The sequence below is a fragment of the Ranitomeya imitator genome, chromosome 3 (assembly GCF_032444005.1).
Source record: "Ranitomeya imitator isolate aRanImi1 chromosome 3, aRanImi1.pri, whole genome shotgun sequence".
Taxonomy (NCBI): Eukaryota; Metazoa; Chordata; class Amphibia; order Anura; family Dendrobatidae; genus Ranitomeya; species Ranitomeya imitator.
The window spans coordinates 556,820,394-556,835,809 of NC_091284.1; the positions used below are offsets into that span (position 1 = coordinate 556,820,394).

At 44.7% G+C, this 15,416-nt stretch overlaps 1 protein-coding gene across 1 annotated transcript in view; it reads left to right on the forward strand.

Annotated features, from left to right (window-relative positions):
- Positions 1 to 15,186, forward strand: part of RAB20 (RAB20, member RAS oncogene family) — a 51,409-nt gene extending 36,223 nt beyond the window's left edge. Inside the window, exon 2 of the mRNA XM_069757928.1 lies at positions 14,046 to 15,186. Within this exon, the coding sequence (XP_069614029.1) occupies positions 14,046 to 14,557 (512 nt within the window). The 3' untranslated portion in view covers positions 14,558 to 15,186. The remainder of the gene's footprint in view (positions 1 to 14,045) is intronic.
- The last annotated feature ends 230 nt before the right edge of the window (positions 15,187 to 15,416 follow it).

The window sequence follows — 15,416 nt, forward strand, 5'->3', positions numbered from 1 at the left end:
CTTCTTCCTCAGTAGTAGCAGCATCAGGCTTCCTCTTGTACTCCTCACCTGTACGGTGTGTCTGTGCACCCCCTGTTCAGCAGGAGGCTACACGGAGCCAGACACTGGTATAACCACACACCAGCACACGAGGCCGGTACGCACCCCAGATGCTCAATACTTGCAGATCAGGGAGCATGTTTTTCTTGGTTACTGTGTCCGTTTTCCTTGCCGACGTGTCTACTTGTCTTTCCTTTCATGTATTGTTCCTTACTGATCAAGTTGCATAGTGTTTAAGTTTTAATATCCGTGGCCATCTTGATTGAGTTCTGCATTTTAGTGTGATTTTTTAATACTGAATTGAAATGGTTGAAAACTTTAGGAGGATCAAGCAGCGAGGGGAACGGGTCCAAAATTTTGGATGTTAATTGAGCCATATGCTCACAGAGCGCTCTTTGGCAGCCATATACTTCTTATACAACCTCGAACCATGTAAGGTTAGTCCTCTCACCGCCTCTATCTGGCTTATGAATTTACCGAATTTACTGAATATTAGCTCCCTATCAGAATAACAGACGTGATCAAAGATCTCATGCATCGGATGATATTATTGCTTAAAGGGAACCTGTTACCTCGTTTTGCCACTATAATATGCGGCCACTGCCTTTCAGGCATTATTTACAGTGTACTATAATGTTGTAGATGAGCCCCTGGTCCGACCTGCAAGTGAAGAAAAATAAGTTACCGTATGTTAGGCCGGGATCACACACAGCGAGATACAGCCAAGTGTCGCAGGTTAAAACCAAGCTCTGGCACCGGCACTCCAGAGTGGAGCGTGCGACTGCACAGCAATACATGGAGCCGCACGCTCCGCTCCGGAGTGCCGGTGCCAGAGCTTGTTTTTAACCTGCGAGACTCGGCTGTATCTCACTGTGGTGTGACTCTGGCCTTATACTCGCCTTCGGGGTGGTCTGGTCCGATGGGTGTCACAGGTCCGGCGCCTCCCATCTTCTTGCGATGCCACCCTCCTGCTTCTTTATTGCTTCCTGGCATCGGCGCTCCTGCGCTGTCATACTGATTTGCGCTGTTGAGGGCAGAGTAAATTACTGCAGTGCGCAGGGCCTCTCTGACCTTTCCCAGCGCCTGCGCACTGCAGTACTTTACTCTGCCCTCAACAGGGCAGACAAAGCACGCCTGCGCAGGAGCGCAATGCCGGGGACCATGAAGCAAGCAGGAGGGTGGCATCGCAAGAAGATGGGAGGCGCTGGACCTGTGACACCCATTGGACCAGGTGAGTATAATAAAACCTATTTTTCTTCACTTGCAGGTTAGACCGAGGGCTTATCTACAGCATTATAAAATGTTGTAGATAAGCCCTGAAAGGCGGTAGCCGCATCTTATAGCGGCAAAATGAGGTGACAGGTTCTCTTTAATTATTAGTCCCCTTTAGGAGTAAAGTTAGTACCAGGATGTCTGCCATTTTAGGCTCTCTGCATAACTCGCTGATATGTTTTTTGAGACAGACTTCTGATAGAGGTTTACTATCACATGCCTGTAGGTAAATGAATGTTCCTTGCATTCCGGTATAGATATGGCCCATTCCTCCTAATGCCCCCGCAAGGCAGCTATGGATGGGCGGACACCTACATGCCTGGGATTTTCCGGTAGATGGTAGCAGTCAGTACGTAGGGTGGCATGCCGATCACCAATGCTGATTGTGCTTATTCCAGAACATTAGCATTACCCCATGCTGTGGCCCATAGTCTATAATGAAGTGTATCCTGCTATACTGACATGCTTTATACTGCTCACATGTTCCACATTCCTGCTCTTCCCACTGCTATAAAATTCTACATCCCACTGACATATTTGAGCAATGGCTGCTTTGTTACTGCTGTTGTTATTTTGGATGCAGGACTGGAATTATAATAAAGGCTGAAATGTGAATTTACCACTTGAGGGTTTGGGTTCAGTGTTCCTTTCACTAAGTTAGAGACCCCGGATCTCCAGTAATGCGTTTTTAGCTAGTACTGTAATTCATTGTAGGATTTTGAGCCCATGTTCCGCATTAACCCCAGTATGGGATTTGAGGAATATATTATATAAATTCTAAAAGCCCATTTATTCTGCATGACTATTGTGAAGGAGTTTTCCTGGGAACACTGCTGGCGATCACCTGACGAATGAGCAAAACGTTTGTTCATCGTGGTTTGCATGAAAGATCGTTATTCTGGGTAGCTGTGTGTATACAGGACTTGTGCTGCCGAGAAGATCATTCGTTATGTGGTCCGCCTGTGTAAACAGGAACTAAATGACGGCTGATTGGTAATTATTTACAGATCGATGATCGTTTTAACTTTGGCTCCTATTTCGGTTAGTCTCCATTACTCAAGATATATATATAGTGGGGCAAAAAAGTATTTAGTCAGTCAGCAATAGTGCTAGTTCCACCACTTAAAAAGATGAGAGGCGTCTGTAATTTACATCATAGGTAGACCTCAACTATGGGAGACAAACTGAGAAAAAAAAATCCCGAAAATCACATTGTCTGTTTTTTTAACATTTTATTTGCATATTATGGTGGAAAATAAGTATTTGGTCAGAAACAAAATTTCATCTCAATACTTTGTAATATATCCTTTGTTGGCAATGACAGAGGTCAAACGTTTTCTGTAAGTCTTCACAAGGTTGCCACACACTGTTGTTGGTATATTGGCCCATTCCTCCATGCAGATCTCCTCTATAGCAGTGATGTCTTTGGCTTTTCGCTTGGCAACACGGACTTTCAACTCCCTCCAAAGGTTTTCTATAGGGTTGAGATCTGGAGACTGGCTAGGCCACTCCAGGACCTTGAAATGCTTCTTACGAAGCCACTCCTTCGTTGCCCTGGCGGTGTGCTTTGGATCATTGTCATGTTTAAAGACCCAGCCACGTTTCATCTTCAATGCCCTTGCTGATGGAAGGAGGTTTGCACTCAAAATCTCACGATGCATGGCCCCATTCATTCTTTCATGTACCCGGATCAGTCGTCCTGGCCCCTTTGCAGAGAAACAGCCCCAAAGCATGATGTTTCCACCACCATGCTTTACAGTAGGTATGGTGTTTGATGGATGCAACTCAGTATTCTTTTTCCTCCAAACACGACAAGTTGTGTTTCTACCAAACAGTTCCAGTTTGGTTTCATCAGACCATAGGACATTCTCCCAAAACTCCTCTGGATCATCCAAATGCTCTCTAGCAAACTTCAGACGGGCCCGAACATGTACTGGCTTAAGCAGTGGGACACGTCTGGCACTGCAGGATCTGAGTCCATTGTGGCGTAGTGTGTTACTTATGGTAGGCCTTGTTACATTGGTCCCAGCTCTCTGCAGTTCATTCACTAGGTCCTCCCGCGTGGTTCTGGGATTTTTGCTCACCGTTCTTGTGATCATTCTGACCCCACGGGGTGGGATTTTGCGTGGAGCCCCAGATCGAGGGAGATTATCAGTGGTCTTGTATGTCTTCCATTTTCTAATTATTGCTCCCACTGTTGATTTCTTCACTCCAAGCTGGTTGGCTATTGCAGATTCAGTCTTCCCAGCCTGGTGCAGGGCTACAATTTTGTTTCTGGTGTCCTTTGACAGCTCTTTGGTCTTCACCATAGTGGAGTTTGGAGTCAGACTGTTTGAGGGTGTGCACAGGTGTCTTTTTATACTGATAACAAGTTTAAACAGGTGCCATTACTACAGGTAATGAGTGGAGGAAAGAGGAGACTCTTAAAGAAGAAGTTACAGGTCTGTGAGAGCCAGAAATCTTGATTGTTTGTTTCTGACCAAATACTTATTTTCCACCATAATATGCAAATAAAATGTTAAAAAACAGACAATGTGATTTTCTGGATTTTTTTTTCTCAGTTTGTCCCCCATAGTTGAGGTCTACCTATGATGTAAATTACAGACGCCTCTCATCTTTTTAAGTGGTGGAACTTGCACTATTGCTGACTGACTAAATACTTTTTTGCCCCACTGTATGTATGTATGTATGTATGTGTATATATATATATATATATATATATATATGTATGTATATATATATATATATATATATATATATATATATATATATATATATATATATATATATATATATATATATATATATATATATTTTAAACTGTGGAACGTTTTAGTTTGTCAAGTATAACAAGTAAGTGTGGTATACAATAGTTAGCAGTCTGCGCTATCCAACCCGGGTGTATAACTGCGAAGTGTGCAACCTTACTACATGGATATCTAAATATTTGCTCGTCTATAGTTTTAAGTTTCTCTGCAGATGGTTGTTTGTATTGGAATGGGGTTTCCATCATCTTTCCATTCAGAGCGTGCACAGGGGTTGGGAGAGGGGGGCTTGCCATACACATTTGATTGACTTTCTGCTGAAAGTTGTCTGTTTTCCTGGAGCTAAGGCTAGCTGCATACTGCGGCACAAGAGCGTAGTTGCATGTGCTCTTGTGCCCATCTGAAAAGAAGGACACTGCCACAAAGGAGGGCACAGGTTTTTGATCTTTGTCTTGTAATGAATAGTTTTCTTCATCGGCGCGTTTCACACCAGTTTTTCAAGGATTTAGACTGAAGGCCCAGATGGAAGCCAGCAAAGACTGCTGATCGCAGTGTAGGTCACATTCACTCGATAAGCAGAGGGCATGTAAGATATTATTTGTACCTAATATTTCCATTACTTTACCACAAAAACTTTAATTCTGGGAAACAGTGTTTCATTTGGCTTCAGGCTCCATGACTCAATGTCGGGATTTGTTTACTTGTGGGCTCTCGGAGAAATATTTGGAGCCATGGCATTTTCATAGATCCACAAACATGCCTGCATGTGTCAGTTAACTATTAATTTCTGCCTGGATGAAACGATATACAGTGGGTACGGAAAGTATTCATACCCCTTTTAGATTTCTGTTTTTCTTTATTAAATTTTGAAAAATTTCTGCATTTGTTGTTTTCAGTAAAGATGGAGTACAGAGTGTACATTAATGTTGAAAATGTTGAAAAAAAAAATCTTTTTTGAATTAAAGGGAACCTGTCACCCCGAAAATCGCGGGTGAGGTAAGCCCACCGGCATCAGGGGCTTATCTGCAGCATTCTGTAATGCTGTAGATAAGCCCCCGATGTTACCAGAAAAAGGAGAAAAAGACGTTATATTATACTCACCCAGGGGCGGTCCCGCTGCTGGTCAGGTCAGATGGGCGTCTCTGGTCCGCTGCGGCGCCTCCCATCTTCATTACAAGACGTCCTCTTCTGATCTTCAGCCACGGCTCCGGCGCAGGCGTACTTTGCTCTGCCCTCTTGAGGGCAGAGGATAGTACTGCAGTGCGCAGGCGCCGGAAAGTTCAGAGGCCCAGCACCTGCGCACTGCAGTACTTTGTCTGCCCTCAACAGGGCAGAGCAAAGTACGCCTGCGCCGGAGCCATGGCTGAAGATCAGAAGAGGACGTCTTGTAATGAAGATGGGAGGCGCCGGAGCGGACCGGAGACACCCATCTGACCTGACCAGCAGCGGGACTGCCCCTGGGTGAGTATAATCTAACGTCTTTTTCTCCTTTTTCAGGTAACAGCGGGGGCTTATCTACAGCATTACAGAATGCTGCAGATAAGCCCCTGATGCCGGTGGGCTTACCTCACCCGTGATTTTCGGGGTGACAGGTTCCCTTTAACCAAATGGCTGCAATGAAAGTGAAAAATGTAAAGGGGTCTGAATACTTTCCGTACCCACTGTATGTTAAGACTTTCCATTCACATTAGATAGCAGTTAGCCAAATGCTCGTTTTCAACAAAAAAAGCCTTGTTTTTTTATACTTTGGTAGTGTTTATATTGTCTCCTCCCAAAAAATGCACTACCCAAAGCATAGCATATTGTGTAAAAAAAAAAAAAAAAAAAAAAAAAAAAAAAATCTCCAAAATATTTTTATCTAACAAATTGTTCCAGCATTTTAGCTCCCCAAAATACAAAAACAGCCACATTTAGCTTGAGCTTTAACCCCTTTACCCCCAAGGGTGGTTTGCACGTTAATGACCAGGCCAATTTTTACAATTCTGACCACTGTCCCTTTATGAGGTTATAACTCCGAAACGCTTCAACGGATCTTAGCGATTCTGAGATTGTTTTCTTGTAACATATTGTACTTCATGATAGTGCTAAAATTTCTTCGATATAACTTGCGTTTATTTGTGAAAAAAACGGAAATTTGGCGAAAATTTTGAAAATTTCACAATTTTCCAACTTTGAATTTTTATTCTGTTAAACCAGAGAGTTATGTGACACAATATAGTTAATAAATAACATTTCCCACATGTCTACTTTACATCAGCACAATTTTTTAAACAAACTTTTTTTTTTCAAGGAAGTTATAAGGGTTAAAATTTGACCAGCAATTTCTCATTTTTACAACCAAATTTACAAAACCATTTTTTTTAGGGACCACCTCACATTTGAAGTCATTTTGAAGGGTCTATATGGCAGAAAATACCCAAAAGCGACACCATTCTAAAAACTGCACCCCTCAAGGTGCTCAAAACCACATTCAAGAAGTTTATTAACCCTTCAGGTGATTCACAGCAGCAGAAGCAACATGGAAGGAAAAAATTAACATTTTACTTTTTAGTCACAAAAATGATCTTTCAGCAATAATCTTTTTAATTTCCCAAGGGTAAAAAGAGAAAATGGACCTCAAAAGTTGTTGTCCAATTTATCCTGAGTACGCTGATACCCCACATGTGAGGGGGAACCACTTTTTGGGCGCATGGCAGGGCTCAGAAGGAAAGGAGCGCCGTTTGACTTTTTCAAGCTAAATTTGGCTGGAATTGAGATCGGACGCCATGTCGCGTTTGGCGACCCCCTGATGTGCCTAAACAGTGGAAACCCCCCACAAGTGACCCTATTTTGGAAACTAGACCCCCTAAGGAACTTATCTAGATGTGTCATGAGCACTTTTATCCCCCAAGTGCTTCACGAAAGTTTATAACGCCCGGGCGTGAAAAAAAAAATTCCTATTTTTTCCACAAACATGATCGTTTAGTCCCCAATTTTTTATTTTCTCAAGGGTAAAAGGAGAAATTGGACCCCAAAAGTTGTTGTCCAATTTGTCCTGAGTACGCTGATACCCCATATTTGGGGGGAACCACTGTTTGGGCGCATGGCAGGGCTCAGAAGGAAAGGAGCGCCGTTTGACTTTTTCAAGCTAACTTTGGCTGGAATTGAGATCGGACGCCATGTCGCGTTTGGAGAGCCCATGATGTGCCTAAACAGTGGAAACCCCCCACAAGTGACCCCATTTTGGAAACTAGACCCTCTAAGGAACTTATCTAGTTGTGTGGTGAGAATTTTGAACCCCCACGTGCTTCACTAAAGTATATAATGCCCAGGCGTGAAAATAAAAAATCCTATTTTTTCCTACAAAAATGATATTTTAGTCCCCAATTTTTAATTTTCACAAGGGTACCAGGAGAAATTGGACCCCAAAAGTTGTTGTCCAATTTGTCCTGAGTACGCTGATACCCCATATGTGGGGAGGAACTACTGTTTGGGCACACGTTGGGGCTCGAAAGGGAAGTAGTGACGTTTTGGAATGCAGACTTTGATGGAATGTTCTGCTGGCATCATGTTCCATTTGCAGAGCCCCTGATGTGACTAAACAGTAGAAACCCCCCACAAGTGACCCCATTTTGGAAACTGTACCCCCTAAGGAACTTATCTAGGTGTTTGGTGAGAAATTTGAACCCCCACGTGCTTCACTAAAGTTTATAATGCCCAGGCGTGAAAATAAAAAATCCTATTTTTTCCCACAAAAATGATATTTTAGTCCCCAATTTTTAATTTTCCCAAAGGTAACAGGAGAAATTGGACATCAAAAGTTGTTGTCCAAATTGTCCTGATTACGCTGGTACGCCATATGTGGGAAAAAACTGTTTAGGCACACGTTGGGGCTCGAAAGGGAAGTTGTGACGTTTTGGAATGCAGAAATTGTCTGCGGTTGTCATGTTCCGTTTGCAGAGCCCCTGATGTGCCTAAACAGTAAAAAAAACCCACAAGTGACATCATTTTGGAACCTAGACCCCCCCCCAAGGAACTTATCTAGATGTGCCCCCTTTTTGGAACTAATGTACGCTTTCTTGTAAAGTAAATTAGTAGTGCATGGAGGTGTGGTACAATCTGAAGCAATCCTTCATACACAGGCCAGGTTTTTCGGGGCAGGTGTCGCATTGATAAATGGTGTCCTTGCGTATTCCCCTTTTGTAACACACTCGGCACCTTTTTTGCGGCTTACCTTTTCTGCCGGTTGGCGGGACCACCCCCGGAAAATGCTGGCCTGGTACGATACGAGCACCTTCAGTTCCGGAAGTACTGGGGCCCTCTCCTTCCGGAGTACCAAATATCAGGGCCTTAACCACTACCTCCTGGAACTGAAGGTACGACGTATCGGTGTGGCGTGCACATCGTAACAGCAGGAAAGCGTTGAGCATTGCCATTTGTACGATGTGGACGGCCAACTTTTTGTACCACACCTTGGCCTTTCTCAAAGCACTGTATGGTTGGAGGAGTTGATCAGAGAGATCAACCCCCCCCATGCTTTTGTTGTAGCCCAGTACACAGTCCGGTTTGCAGACCTGTGTAGAGGTACCCCGTACAGTGCTGAGGGCTCTGCCATCACCATGTATGGTGGTCAAGAGAAGGACATCCCTCTTGTCCTTGTACTTGACCACCAGCAGGTGGTCGCTACATTGGGCCTTGCTCTCACCTTTTCTGAGCATCTGCCGAAGTAGCGTCTTTGGGAGGCCTCTCTGATTTTTGCGCACAGTACCGCAGGCTGCGGTACCTCGCGCAGAGAGGGATTTGTAGAGTGGGATGCTGGTATAAAAGTTATCAGTATAGAGGTGATAACCTTTATCCAGCAGTGGGTGCACCAAATCCCACACGATCTTCCCACTCACTCCCAGGACAGGAGGACACTCAGGGGGTTCAATCCTGCTGTCCTTCCCTTCATACACTCTAAACCTGTGGATGTACCCTGAGGCACTCTCACACAGCTTGTAGAGTTTGATTCCGTACCTGGCCCTTTTGTTGGGCAGGTATTGACGGAATCCGAGCCGCCCCTTAAAATGGACCAAGGACTCATCCACGCAGATGTCCCTTTTGGGCACGTACACTTCAGAAAACTTTTTGTTGAAGTGTTCGATGACCGGCCGAACTTTGAACAGACGGTCAAAGTTGGGGTCATCTCGTGCGGGACACTGTGCATTATCGGAATAATGCAGGAATTTATGGATGGCCTCAAAACGTCTCCGAACCATGGCCATTCGGAATACTGGAGTGTTATATAAAACATCTACACTCCAATATTGCCGCATTTCTGGCTTCTTCACGATCCCCATGTGGAGGACCAGGCCCCAAAACTGCATCATTTCAACTGCGTCTACAGGGGACCAGTTGGAAAATGATGTACCGGGGTTTTGCTCCAAAAATTGACGAGCATACAAATTAGTTTGCTCCACCATGAGGTTAATAAAATCCTCAGAGAAAAAGACTTTGAAAAAGTCTGTTTCTGTGAGGCCCGTGGTGTCAAACTTGATTCCTGATTCTGCCACAAAATCAGGAATCAGTGGCTCGTAATTTTCGGGGGGCGAGGTCCATGTGGGTTCCGCAGTGGGGAGCGCTGGTTCAGGAGTGGTGGGGACTGCCTCATCTTCTGTCCTGGGGCGTCTGCGTGGTGGTTCCGCAGGACCCGAAGAGGAGGAAGAGGATGAAGAATCAGAAAAGTGAAGAAAAGTGGGATCCTCTCCCTCGCTATCAGTGTCGGAGGCAAGGAAAGCATATGCCTCCTCCAATGAATAGCGCTGTTGGGACGAACGGGACGAGCGGGACATTTTTGTGTGAATATGGTGATTGGGTGCACTTTATTGATAACTGTATGTGTATGTGTGGGGGGATAGTGATTTGTGCAAACTTATCTGAAAAGAAAATGCTAAAAGGAGAAGAAAAACCTGTAAAAAAAAAAAAAAAAAAAAAAAAGGCAGGCACAAACTCTGATAAGTGAACTGCGTCACTTATCAAAGTTTGGCGGCTGCGGGATGTGTGTACGGAGGTTGCGCAAAAAGGCTGAAGGGAAAAAAGCGAGCGCGAGAGTTGATCGGTGAACTGCGTCACCAATCAACGCTCGGCGGCTGTTAAATGGGCGCACGGAAGGAGGTGCAAAGGGGGGTAAAAAGAGGGGGAAGGGAGATGGGGGTGGAAGGGGGGATTGGGCAGGGATCAGTGATCAAAACGTACGGTTGTAGTCAGGTGGCGCAAAAGGGGGGTGAAAAAAAAAAAAAGGAAAACGGCAGGCACAAACTCTGATAAGTGAACTGCGTCACTTATCAAACTTTGGCGGCTGCGGAATGTGTGTACGGAGTTGGCGCAACGGGGGTGAGGGAAAAAAAGCGAGCGCGAGCGTTGATCGGTGAACTGCGTCACCAATCAACGTTCGGCGGCTGTTAAATGGGCGCACGGAAGGAGGTGCAAAGGGGGGTAAAAAGAGGGGGAAGGGAGATGGGGGTGGAAGTGGGGATTGGGCAGGGATCAGTGATCAAAACGTACGGTTGTAGTCAGGTGGCGCAAAAGGGGGGTGAAAAAAAAAAAAAGGAAAACGGCAGGCACAAACTCTGATAAGTGAACTGCGTCACTTATCAAACTTTGGCGGCTGCGGAATGTGTGTACGGAGTTGGCGCAACGGGGGCGAGGGAAAAAAAGCGAGCGCGAGCGTTGATCGGTGAACTGCGTCACCAATCCACGCTCGGCGGCTACTAAATGTGCGCACGGAGGCGGCACAAATGGGGGTGGAGGGGGTAAAAAGAGGGGGAAGGGAGGATTGGGGTGGATGAACGGGGATTGGGGTGGATGAACGGGGATTGGGCAGGGATCAGGGATAAAACTTACGTTTAGTTGTCTTCTTTCTTTAGCAGGGATTGTGGTGCTACAGGCTGCTGTGGCACCACAATACCCAGCACGGCAGGGAGATCCAGGCACAAAATCCAGCAGGGAGATCCAGCAGTATGACCGCTCTGTAGGAATCCTCAGCTAGAATGAGGACCCTGCAGAGCGGTCATACACAGGTCAGGCAGGTGACACAGGTCACAGAGCGGTCATGCTGCTGCTGTGACCTGTCATTGGTGGGATCGACCATAACATCGATCCCACCAATCAGAGCTTTCCTGGTGACCTGGCTGTGACCTGCCTAGGATCGGATCTGTTCGCGCCATCCTAGGCAGGTCACAGCCAGGTCACCTGCAGGGCACAGAGCGGTCACAGCGTGATCGCTGCTGCGCCCTGTGATTGGCGCGATCGACGATGACATCGATCGCGCCAATCGGCTCCTGCAGGCCCTGCTGGGCCTGCACTGTGTCCTATCCTAGGATCGGTGCTATTAGAGCACCGATCCACGCAGGTTCCGGCAGGGCACAGCGCGGTAATACCGCGCGGTGCCCTGCGATTGGCGCGATCGATGCGATCGCGCCAATCCGGGGTGTTCTTGCCGGTGCCTGGCGTTGCCAGGCACCGGACCTAGGATCGAGTACATCGGTACTCGATCCTAGCCTGTCACCTCATTGTTTCAGCCGCTCCGATTGGCTGAAACAATGAGAATGGCTGTGATTGGCTGTTCAGAATTGAACAGCCAATCACAGCGATCGAGAGGGCGGGTGGGCGGCGACAATGCCCTGGATGCCGAGGCCATCTCCCCCCAGGTGAGATGGCGTCGGAATTTTAATGCGATCACCGCGACTTAAGTCGCGGTATCGCATTAAAGGGCAGGACGTACTATCCCGTCAAGGGTCAGATAGGCCCAGGGCACCTCGACGGGATAGTACGTCCAAGGTCACAGAGGGGTTAAAGTGTAACTATTGTTTTAAATGTTTCTCTTAAATCAGTAGTACACATGAAAATAAGCAACTTTGTAATATATTTTATAAGGGAAATCTGCTTCTTTCTCCGCCAGCACTGATATTCTTCAATGAAGACCGTTACTTACATTACTGAGATTGGAGGTGAATTACTACTGACAACATTGTATGTAGTAGCGAGGAGGAGGATGGATGAGCTGCAGGCAGAGCGCTTCTCCCATCCTCCCATCTACATAGAACCTTATCAGTAGTAACTCACCTCCTATCTCAATGGACAATGAAAAATTAGATTGGAGATACCGTCTTGCCCATAAAGTCAAACATATTTTAGGAGTGATGCCTTTTATGGGCCAACCATTGGTAAACCAGCCTGATGAAGGCGTCTCCGGGCTCTAAAAGCCTGCAAATATATTTTTTCAGGTTAGCCAATAAAGGAATCTCACTTATTATTATTATTATTATTATTATTATTATTATTTATTTATATAGCACCATTAATTCCATGGTACTGTACATGAGAAGGGGTTACATATAGGGTTATAGATATCGATTACAGTAAGCCGGTTTACAGTGACAGACTGGTACAGAGGGGAGAGGACCCTGTCTTTGCGGACTCACATTCTATGGGATATTGGGAAAGAGACAGAAGGTAGGGGCGAGGCGGCGGCTTGGTTATTGTAGGCTGTAGGCTTTCCTGAAAAAATGGGTAATAATGTTTGTCGTTTTTTGGGACATAAAAGTATTTCCATCAATCTCCTATCTCAGTAATGTAAATATCTGTCTTCACGAAATACAGATTTACCCTGGAATTGAGAATATTGAGAATGATCAGTCCTGGTGGAGAAAGAAGCCGCATTCTTCCTTAAAATATATTACAAAGTTGCCTATTTTCCTACATACTATTGATTTTACATTGTTATAAAAAAAAAAGTGTGCAAACCCTATTTAGTATATTCTGGATGTATTGTGCAGAATAAGCCCATTTTGTCACTTACCTCTCGTGTCTCCCCTATTCCCTCACAGCTTGTGAGCAGCAGGGCCCTCATTTCTCCTGGTGTCTGAGTTATGTTTCTTCTGTAATATCTTTATTGTCTACAAGGCCCCTCTAAACCTGTGCTTCGGAATATGTTGGCGCTGTAAAAATGTAAAAATGAATTGCTATAGTTATAAAATGACGGTGACTCTTCAGGTTTTGTTGACTCTTGTAATGGATTTAAAATGTGAAAATGAAGCAATTTTATTTTTAAGGGTTTTCTCAAGTTTGGAGGTTATCCCCTATCCAAAAAATAACTTGGCAATCGCTATGGGTCTGACCGCTGGGATTCCCCCACCAATCCTGAGATTCAGGACTCTTGAGAAGTCCCGAGCAAATGAATCTGTGGTCGATCATGTGCGCTGCCGCTGCATTCATTCCTAATGTGACTGATGGCTAAGCTCGGCACTCCCATAAAAATGGAGCACATTCACGCGTTCAGTATTTTACATCAGTATGTGTAAGCCAAAATCAGGAGTGGAACATCAGAGGAAAAGTATAATAGAAACATATGCACCACTTCTGTATTTATCACCCACTCCTGGTTTTGGTTTTTATTGCAAAATAACAGCATTTTTGCTTTAAATGCATCAGAACGATAATAATGTCAATGTATTACGATCCAATAAATGCAGTCATGTGTTATGTTCTGTGTCACTTTACGGATCCTTCCGGTGATAGAGAAGTAGCACCAGTGACTTCTTTGAACAGTTTGTGGACCCATATGTGCTACATATACTGTACAGCAGGGGTGTCAAACTGCAATCCTCAAGGGCTGCAAACAGGTCATGTTTTCAGGATTTCCTTGTACTGCACAGGTGATAATTTAATCACCTACACACATAATGATTACAGCACCTTGTGCAAAGCTAAGGAAATCTTGAAAATACGCATGGTTTGCGGCCCTCGAGGAATGCAGTTTGACACCCCTGCTGTACAGGTCTATGTCACATAACACACAGGATAAAACCCTCTCCTTGGAGCTAGTTCTAGTTAGTTCTGAATGGTTTCTTTGTAGTGAAACTGCTGACCCTCCTAGTGACGTAACTGAGAGTGCAAGAACATTGTGACCTATGTCTTCCAGACACTTACCGTGTTTCCTTTCTGTTTTAGGGAGAGAACAGTTCCATGGCTTGGGCTCTTTGTACTGCAGGTCAGCCTCCGCCATCATCTTCACCTATGACGTGTGTCACAGGCAGAGTCTCGTGGAGCTTGAGGACAGATTCTTGGGCCTGACGGACACAGCGAGTGATGACTGCATCTTCGCTGTAGTGGGGAACAAGATCGACCTCACTGATGAACATGAAGAAGGAGAATTCGGGGGAGATGCGGTTCGTAAGGGTAGTGCTTCTAAGCTTCGCAAACAGGTTTCTACCGAAGATGCTATTGCTCTGTACAAAAGAATCATCAAGTATAAAATGGTAGATGAGATCCATGCTCCAGCCGCAGACCAGATGTGCTTTGAAACCAGCGCCAAGACTGGACACAATGTTGATTTCCTGTTTGATAGCGTCTTTAACATGGTAATACCACTGATTGTGAAGAAGAAAGCAGGTGGACCGGATGATACAGTGAATCTCACACAGAATCATCACGAGAAAAAGACTAAAAGCGGCTGCTGTTAAGTCAGGTCTCCTGCATTTCTTCTAAGACTATGATCGTACTGCACAACTGTTTTGCTTTCATATACTGCCTTAGTAAAAAAAAAACAAAAAAAAACAAACAAAAACTGGATTTTGCACAAAAAAGCCTTACTAAGCGACTACCTACTAGTTTGGAATAATTCTGTCCATATTGCTTCCTTCAGCAGTTAATTTATTCCACATGTCCAAAGGATTAGTTCACGGATTCTGTTTGTGTTCATTTCATAGCTCACACATTTTTAGTACATTTATTTATAAGATTCAGCTGATTTTCAACTTCATTAAAAATGTGTGACTTGATTCAATAATCATTCACGTTTAAAAAATAAATTCATTTATTTATATTTGAGCAAAATACTTTTGAAAAATGAATTGTCGATCCAAGAAAGCTGTCCATCATGGGTGTTTATATAAAAACAAAACAAAAAAGCAATACATGTATGATGACTGTTCCGTATGCTATGAGTGTATATATACACGTATGATGAATAATATGTGGGGAGGGGGGGGGGGGGGGGGGGGTTAAGTAACTTATGATCATCATTGTTGATGCGATTTGTCACTAACCTATATCAATGACTGACCTGATATTAAAATTCTACATTTTCTTACTTCTGTTTTTATGTTCAGTTTATTTTGGTTAATAACTAGATGGAGGCTCGATGCTATCGCATCAGTGGGCGGTAATGTCACAATGGGGGCAGGCTTTGCAGCGTTGAGAATCTCTCCCCCATGTGCTAACCCACCTATCCACTCTCTCTTTCCCCATGTGCTGACTTCTCCTTCGCGCAGGCGCAGTAAATCAGACCGCCGCCATCTTTGTGCAGGCAGATAGCGGCGG